The sequence below is a fragment of the Sinohyriopsis cumingii genome, chromosome 19 (genome assembly GCF_028554795.1).
Source record: "Sinohyriopsis cumingii isolate HCF-2022 chromosome 19, ASM2855479v2, whole genome shotgun sequence".
Classification (NCBI taxonomy): Eukaryota; Metazoa; Mollusca; class Bivalvia; order Unionida; family Unionidae; genus Sinohyriopsis; species Sinohyriopsis cumingii.
The window spans coordinates 14,836,504-14,846,464 of record NC_142979.1 but is presented as its reverse complement, the minus strand read 5'-3'; the positions used below and the strand labels follow the sequence as shown (position 1 = coordinate 14,846,464).

Here is a 9,961-nt window from a genome sequence, read left to right as displayed (position 1 = left end):
CAATCTTTTTCACAAGAATTCAATATAAATAATTTATTCAACTAATTATTGTCCTCAAACAATTACTGCACTTGTGAAAGACATTGAAAATCAATGAAGATCACTGCACTTCTTTTACCATATGTGATTTTATTATTGTTTAAATGGGGGCTTTCTCTGTGCCAGTCCTCACAATTTGAAATGTTAAATAAAATGAATATATTTATCTTGTCTAACGTCTAACATTGTAAAGTGCTTAGAGCTTCTAAAGATTAGGCACTATACAAAGTCCTCATTAATATTATTAATATTATTATTATCTCAATACAAAAGTCATTAATGTCAGTGCTGTAAGGTACCTGATGTAAGTGTCCTATGTTTCCTTACCCATCAATTAAAATGACACATTTTTGGTGAAATTGCAGAAAATTTATTTATAAAGTTGAACAAGATAAAATCATTGGATCACAATGGCAAATCCCCTCACCTTTAAATGCACACACACACACACACACACACACACACACACACACACACACAGAACAAGAAATCACATGGTATGTTCCTCCTCCATAACCTGCATCTATAAAGTCTGGTAAATTAATATTTGAAAATGTAACTAACTGCAATTTTTGCATGCTTGAGCTTTTGAATATGTCCATGGAACCCACAGAAAAAGGTCCAAAAAGTATACACTTCTCACAAATACCTAACATACTGCGCTGAATGTAGGTATGTATGGAGTTTGATGGCACGTCAGCACAATACTGGCTATGCAGAGCCGATTAAATGTTAAGTTCTACCAGATGTAATCAATGATTACATAGCTCACCTCAACTTTCACTAGTCTCCAATAGCCACTGAAAACATTATCCTGCAGAAAATAAATTCAGACTAAAGTAATCTTGGTCCTTCTTGTAACAAAAGCTTTTCCTGCTGTCTTTCATATTTATGTTAGGACATTTGATAATTTTAAAATTTGAATTTTGAACTTTTTAAGTGGTCACTATAGAGCCTGTATTGTTCTTGCATATTCTGAAACTACCTCCATGCCTAAACTCCTTACCCACTCACCCACCTACCTACCTACACACCCACCTGTCTACCTACACACCACCTACCTACCTACCTACACACCCACCTACCTACCTACACACCCACCTGTCTACCTACACACCCACCTACCTACCTACACACCCACCTACCTACCCACTCACCCACCTACCTACCTACACACCCACCTATCTACCTACACACCCACCTACCTACCTACACACCCACCTACCTACCCACTCACCCACCTACCTACCTACCCACTCATCTACCTATCTCCCTACCCACTGTGAGAGGGCATAAAAGATATAAAAGAATAAAAAAGAACATTTTTTAAAATCATATCAAAGTACTAAGATGATACAAAGTAATGTTTTTTGTAAAAATGTTTATATATCATTAAAATATGCTTGAAAAGCTAGTATCACTAGAACCCAGATATTACTGGGTGAAGGTCAAAGGCTTTTAGTAACCTTGGTGTGACAGCCAGCAGTGCATAGTTCATGCATCAGTAATTACCTTGACGAACTACTACATGTGTAAGGTCTCACATGAAAAACATCCAGCATGCAGTCCACTCGCCTAAATCTTATAATCATTCTCATGCACAATACACAGTTAACCTGCAGAGTGTAACATACCAATGCCAGCAAAAAATTAAATAAAGGTCACAATGAGCCACTGGTGCAAGGGTAGTAGAAGAGATGCCTATCATCATTTTCATAATTACAGAATAAACAGTACCAAGAAACGAACATCAAATTCAAAATAAATTTAACCCAAGGAACTGAAGCATGAAATACGAGTCATACTGCCCTACTATTGAAATGAGGGAGTAGTGCTATTAACATCACCATGGTTCAACAAAAAGGATAATATACGCAATGCCAAACATTTAACTGGTCATGAGCTAAATGCAACAACTTAACCTAAGTCAATAAAATGTGAAATAAAGGTCACAGTGACCTTTCTTGCATGGGTGTAGTACTAAAAGAGATTTATACAAGCACCTACTTTTGTGACTAAGGTATTGCACTCATGAAGATACAACCCCATGCCGAATTTCTTTAATATCATTATAACAGTATGTATACAGGTTGCTTAAAAAATAAACCTACATGGTTATGAGTTAACATTAAAACTTAACTAAGACCAGTACAATGTGAAAAATACAATCACAGCGAATAATTTTGTGGTAAGGGGTGTGTGGCATTAATAGACATGTAAATAATCATCTAGTTTGATAATTCTAGCATAAAAAGAGCTCAAGAAATAAAATTAAAATACAAAATTCTCCCAAAGTCAAATGAAGTGTGAAATATACATCGCTGACATACATCTGTAATGAAGGTACAGTCATCATCAAAATGCACCCCTCACCAACTTTCATGAATCTGGTTATAATAGTATATATAAAGGGTGCAAAAAAATCCAAAATGGTCATGAGCTAATGCAAAAACATAACCTAGCAATTTAAATGCAAAATGTAGGTCACAGTTATCTTTCTCTGTATTAAGGGTATGGTACTAACAGAGATACATACAATAATATACTTTAGTGATTTTTTCATGCTTGTAAAATAAACCACAAAAAGTTACCAAAGTCAGTGATGCATGAAATAGGTCAGTGACCTACATTTGTGAGGGTGTATCAAGATGCATACCTTCATTAATTTTCATGATTCCAGGTATAACAGTATTTAAAATGTACAAAAAACACTAATTTTGAAAACTTGTCCAAGGATGTTCAACTAATGTACATGAATGTATACATTTTAACCCTTCACCCCCTCCAATGTAGGAGATGGTGCTATGAAATCCACTCCAAACTGCTGCCAAGATTTGGAAGAATGGTCAACATTCAGTGAGCAGTACTTATGTATACACTTGTATCCGTGCAGAACCTGACACAAGAGTGGGATGGTGTGAAGTACAAATGCCTATCTCTACTTCATACAGGTGAGCTACAAATATAATGATGAACTAGAGTCCCTTAAAGCTCTACTGGGCAAAAAGAATTTCCAGGAATTCAAGATATGACCATTTCTTCCTTTTAATTGTCGAGTGTTGAAACCATCTCTAATATTCTTCTGTAATAACAAAATTTTCAAATTAGCTGCACTAGTACACATTCTGGATGTCAGCTTGGCACGTTTTCATTTTTGACAAACATCATTTGAGGTCTTTGCTAAAAAAAAAACATGATATAATGATCATCCATTCAGGAGGAGTAATAACAACAAGAATTTTAAGACAGTTGTCATGGCAGCTATTCATGATAAACATCTGGCACCATTTTCATTTAGGGCCAACCAGACATCATAAGAAGTCTTTTAGTGACAACCCTATGCTGATATGACCATCCATTCACGTGAAGTAATGATAACAAGATTTTAAAGATGGCTATTGCAGTGGCCATAATGAATGTCTCAGATGCACCATGATGGGGTGAATGTGTGTAAAGTTTCAATGCACTCCTACAAGTTGTTTATTAGGAGTAGTAAAAACAACTTGTGCTATTTGCTGGATGGACACCAGACAACAGACCATCCCATAAACTCTTCTGATCTATGATGAGTCAAGCTGAAATTTAAACCCCTTGAAAAACACATAAACATGTAGTTCAACAAGAAACAAATGTTAAAGATGTTAACATTTTTCATAAAGGTAAAAAGTATAAAATTCTTAAAATATAGGATCAAAATTTGTTATATATAAACCACATCCTTTCAAAAAGTCTAAAAATAAATCAGTCTCAGTGTGAAAGTTGATATACTTAATAAGAACATATTCCACAATCCATGGATACAGGTAAGGTATGTACTCTGGTTAAGATTGACCCTTCAGGAGATAGGCCATTGATTTAGTGATCTTTGACCTAGCAGATTTTTATGAGATAGAATTACAGACAGATGGACAGATGATGGGTAAACCAGTGGGATAATGAGATATTCAATACATGCTCATAGCAAGAGTACTGTGAATGGTATTAGCCCCATATTTAATCATCCAAGGCATTTTCAGCCAATGACCTTGACCTATGATCTATTAGGTTTCTACCTAGTGCCAAGTGCAAGTCATCCACAAAGCTGATTCCAGGTCTGCACATTAGAACAAAGTTATCATGCAGAAACTATGTTTATCTTTCAGTTGCATTGACCTTGACCTTTGATCTTTTGACTCCAATATTGACAGGCTTCCAAGTCCAGGTCTGTGATGTAGCATAAATATAATTACACAGAAACCATTTTTGTTTCTTTCCATCAAAGTGACCTGGACTTTGGCATCAAAATCGATAGACTTCTTCCTTACCCAAAGCCTGGTGATAGTTGATGGTGAAGAACTCAATTGCTGTGTATAAACGAAATAGGAAAGAGATTTTGTTTGAATTGTTGGTTTTAACTCCATTTTATCACATTACTGGCTACACCATGCTGAGGAAATACAAGTCAAGTACATTTCCCAAGGACACATTTAGGCAGCTAACCAGGGATGGCCTGGGTGGGTATCAAACCTGTGACCCTCAAATTAGGAGCCCACTGCTCTACCAAATGTGCTACCATAATTGCCAAAACAGAGCAGAGATTGATGGACAGACACCATAACATGGTACACTTTGCCCAAAATAGGGTAGCAATAAATGGACAGACATCATAACATGCTACAATCTGCCTTTATGGTGCACAAAAATTACAAGTATGCCATTATGGACTTCAGCAATAAATTAATATACATGTAGGTTTGCTCTTTCTTTTGTATACAAATATACATATACACACATAAGAAAATATTTTTTAGACAACCAAAACTTTTAATTTTAAAGTGACCCATGTTTCATTTAATCCTTTACCTCATAGAGCAAAGTTACCCAGTGCAGTGTGCTATAAACAGAACACCTGTTACCTATTCAACTCCATACGCATAGGCCTGCCTGTTACTGTTAAGTAATGTAGTGTATGCTATGTTTAACAGCAATTGTAACCATTTTACATTTTTGCTATCTATTATGTGTGGAAAAATTTAAGAGTAAAGTCCGATTGTTATAGCTGTGTAATTATTTTTCAAGGAAGAATTTTTTATGTGCTTTAAAATATGAGAGAACTCATTCACCATCAAGTCAGTGAAGCTGCGTGACCAACCGTCTACATCACTAAGTCATCTGAATTTGATAATTTATAAAAACTAATTGCTGCCTACATCAATATCAGAGCCTTTACTAAGTTATTGAAGCTTTCGTAGCTGTGATTCTAATCGTGAAAACTTCAGAAGTACTGAATGAAATCCGTGACCTCCATTTTGGAGAGTGGAGATTACGACCCAGTTACTTTAAATAGCAGATTTCGACTAGAGCATAAACAATGACCACGTGATCTGACATGTCATTCGCAGAAATGAATGTAGTATCTAATGGGGGTTTTTCACCGAAGGTGGCACTTCGAAAACACGCTTAAAATGGCTGATGTTTACAGCAGGTGTCAAAAGGCGCTTCCATGCAAATGGAGTGGAGGCATTGAAAGGCGCTTCCATGCGAATGGAGTAGAGGCATTGAAAGGCGCTTCCATGCGAATGGAGTGGAGGCATTGAAAGGCGCTTCCATGCGAATGGAGTAGAGGCATTGAAAGGCGCTTCCATGCGAATGGAGTGGAGGCATTGAAAGGCGCTTCCATGCGAATGGAGTAGAGGCATTGAAAGGCGCTTCCATGCGAATGGAGTGGAGGCATTGAAAGGCGCTTCCATGCGAATGGAGTAGAGGCATTGAAAGGCGCTTCCATGCGAATGGAGTGGAGGCATTGAAAGGCGCTTCCATGCGAATGGAGTAGAGGCGTTGAAAGGCGCTTCCATGCGAATGGAGTAGAGGCGTTCAAAGGCGCTTCCATGCAAATGGAGTAGAGGCATTGAAAGGCGCTTCCATGCGAATGGAGTAGAGGCGTTCAAAGGCGCTTCCATGCAAATGGAGTAGAGGCATTGAAAGGCGCTTCCATGCGAATGGAGTAGAGGCGTTCAAAGGCGCTTCCATGCGAATGGAGTAGAGGCATTGAAAGGCGCTTCCATGCGAATGGAGTAGAGGCGTTCAAAGGCGCTTCCATGCGAATGGAGTAGAGGCATTGAAAGGCGCTTCCATGCGAATGGAGTAGAGGCGTTCAAAGGCGCTTCCATGCGAATGGAGTAGAGGCATTGAAAGGCGCTTCCATGCGAATGGAGTAGAGGCGTTCAAAGGCGCTTCCATGCGAATGGAGTAGAGGCATTGAAAGGCGCTTCCATGCGAATGGAGTAGAGGCGTTCAAAGGCGCTTCCATGCGAATGGAGTAGAGGCATTGAAAGGCGCTTCCATGCGAATGGAGTAGAGGCGTTCAAAGGCGCTTCCATGCGAATGGAGTAGAGGCATTGAAAGGCGCTTCCATGCGAATGGAGTAGAGGCGTTCAAAGGCGCTTCCATGCGAATGGAGTAGAGGCATTGAAAGGCGCTTCCATGCGAATGGAGTAGAGGCGTTCAAAGGCGCTTCCATGCGAATGGAGTAGAGGCATTGAAAGGCACTTGCATGAGGTAAAGGGTAATAAATTTTCAGTGACAACCAAAGTCATAATCAAGATATCAACCTTTCCATATAAAAAGCTCTGACAATAATAAAGACAATGTGTAAATAGATTAAAAAAATAAACTACATCTTCTTTCTCAATATTTTGATTAATTTTTCAATATGTATACTGATTAAAGTTGAGGTAAAATCCATTTGACTGATTATTGCATCAAATGATAAAAAAAATACCATGAATTCCTATTATTCATATGAACACAGAACCATACATACCAGGGCACAATAAACAGCCACAGAAAATAGCACAGACCCAATAAATCAACACATAATGTACAATCAACAGAAAACAGTGTGGACCCAATCTATCAACACATAATGTACAGTAACATTATGAACCTGATCTACCAACACATAATATAAGTCAACAGTAAACATCATGGACCTGATCTATCAACACATAATGTACTGCCAACAGTAAACATCATGGACCCGATCTATCAACACATAGTGTACTGCCAACGGTAAACATCATCGACCTGATCTACCAACATATAGTGCACAGACCACATAAAACAACAGAGGCCTGATCTATCAACATATAATGTAGGTGAACAATAAACATCATGGACCTGATCTACCAACATATAGTGTACAGCCAGCAGTAAACATCATGGACCTGATCTACCAACCTATAATGTACAGCCAGCAATAAACATCATGGACCTGAAATATCAACATATAGTGTACAGCCAGCAATAAACATCATGGACCTGATCTACCAACCTATAGTGGACATCCAGCAATAAACATCATGGACCTGATCTACCCACCTATAGCGTACAGCCAGCAGTCAACATTATGGACCTGATCTACCAACCTATAGTGTACATCCAGCAATATACATTATGGACCTGGTCTACCCACCTATAGTGTACAGCCAGCAGTCAACATTATGGACACAATCTAACAACACAAAATGCACAGCCAGAATAGGTTTGTGCTGTTTATTCTACTCCTGTGAAATGTGTACACCCTTATCTACTAGTGCATTATGCATGCCATGGTGCATCTGACAGTGTGTGCTCTTATCTACTGTGCATCTGACAGTGTACGCTCTTATCTACTGTGCATCTGAGTGTATGCTCTTATCTACTGTATTTCTGACAGTGTACGCTCTTATCTACTGTACATCTGACAGTGTAAGCTCTTATCTACTGTGCATCTGACAGTGTACACTCTTATCTACTGTGCATCTGAGTGTACACTCTTATCTACTGTGCATCTGACAGTGTACACTCTTATCTACTGTGCATCTGAGTGTACACTCTTATCTACTGTGCATCTGAGTGTACACTCTTATCTACTGTGCATCTGAGTGTACGCTCTTATCTACTGTGCATCTGAGTGTACTCTTATCTACTGTGCATCTGAGTGTACGCTCTTATCTACTGTGCATCTGAGTGTACACTCTTATCTACTGTGCATCTGACAGTGTACACTCTTATCTACTGTGCATCTGACAGTGTACACTCTTATCTACTGTGCATCTGAGTGTACACTCTTATCTACTGTGCATCTGAGTGTACACTCTTATCTACTGTGCATCTGACAGTGTACACTCTTATCTACTGTGCATCTGACAGTGTACACTCTTATCTACTGTGCATCTGACAGTGTACACTCTTATCTACTGTGCATCTGACAGTGTACGCTCTTATCTACTGTGCATCTGAGTGTACGCTCTTATCTACTGTGCATCTGAGTGTACACTCTTATCTACTGTGCATCTGACAGTGTACACTCTTATCTACTGTGCATCTGACAGTGTACACTCTTATCTACTGTGCATCTGACAGTGTACACTCTTATCTACTGTGCATCTGACAGTGTACACTCTTATCTACTGTGCATCTGAGTGTACGCTCTTATCTACTGTGCATCTGAGTGTACACTCTTATCTACTGTGCATCTGACAGTGTACACTCTTATCTACTGTACATCTGACAGTGTAAGCTCTTATCTACTGTGCATCTGAGTGTACGCTCTTATCTACTGTTGCATTAACAAAATAACAAAATAAATGAATGCTCCTACATAAGAATATACACTGAACTTCTTCATAAACATTTTATTAACACAATAAAGAGTAGGAAAAACTTCAACTGTGCATGGGACATATGAGACCAATTATCCATTTTAAAACAAATATTGTCACTCTTGTATCACACTTTATCATACTCATTTTCTTTATAACTAACAAGATTCACTCTAACTGACTTGTCCTTTTTAGAATCGTAACCAGGAAGCAGATCTTTAATCCAGGATGTTTCCACGTCAACATGCATTGGTTCTGCATGCTTACTATCTGAAATAAAGACTGCATCCTCATCATCATGATGATCAGCAGGATTCTTCTTCAGGATTCCATCATGTATGAGAGTATCTCCACCATGAAGTGAAAATATGTGATTCTCTAGTGGATTTGGCATTGGGGATTTCACACTGTTTTTAAATTTCTGAAAAAAAAGTTATATTTTTTTCACATTTTATACCTCAATTTTGTTCTTGCAACTTTCCATCTTCTGTATCATCTTTTACCATCAGATCATGCCTCCAATCTATGCTAATAACTACCATTTCATACCATCTTTGCTATTTACAACACTCTGACTTAATGAAAAGTTATGAATGCATTTAACTATTTTGGGATTCATAACAATAGCCAATCCAATAGTCCAAATAGCCAAGGTAGACCAAATAAACTGTGGCTTCCTTTTTGTAAAAAACATTTCCAGTTAACAAAGTATATTATTTTCTGTAGATTACTACATATACATACATCCAAGGCATAATTCTGTCTCACAGGTTGTCAAAATGAGCACTGTGGCTGTAGTATCGGCACAAGGGGAGGTAACCCACTGTGAAAAGAATGGGTCTGAGTCTGGGCTGTCAACATATGGTTTCACAGATCACACAAGCAGGTACAATAACTAGCCACACATAACACACAAGCAGGTACAATAACTAGCAACACCTAACACACAATCAGCTACAATAACTAGCCACACCTAACACACAATCAGGTAAAATAACTAGCTGCACATAACACACAAGCAGGTACAATAACTAGCCAAACATAACAAACAAGCAGGTACAATAACTAGCCACACATAATACACAAGCAGATACAATAACCAGCCACACATAACACACAAGCAGGTACAATAACTAGCCACACCTAACACACAAGCAGGTACAATAACTAGAAACACATAACACACAAGCAGGTACAATAATTAGCCACACATAACACACAAGCAGGTACAATAACTAGCCACACCTAACACACAAGCAGGTGCAATAACTTGTCACACATAACACACAAGCAGGTAC

General features: G+C 38.3%; 1 protein-coding gene across 4 annotated transcripts in view; it reads right to left on the bottom strand.

The window, feature by feature from the left end:
* Positions 1–386: 386 nt before the first annotated feature.
* The window catches only part of LOC149775165 (sodium- and chloride-dependent GABA transporter ine-like), a 120,315-nt gene continuing 110,740 nt past the window's right edge, over positions 387–9,961 (bottom strand). For 3 of the 4 annotated variants that reach the window (XM_089943429.1, XM_089943431.1, XM_089943432.1), the window contains exons 14-15: positions 1,149–9,084; positions 387–1,085 (exon numbers count right to left, since the gene is read on the bottom strand). In XM_089943429.1, coding sequence (XP_089799555.1) covers positions 8,791–9,084 — 294 coding nt within the window. In that variant the 3' untranslated portion in view covers positions 387–1,085; positions 1,149–8,790. The remainder of the gene's footprint in view (positions 1,086–1,148; positions 9,085–9,961) is intronic. The other variant, XM_089943430.1, reaches the window with a different exon arrangement.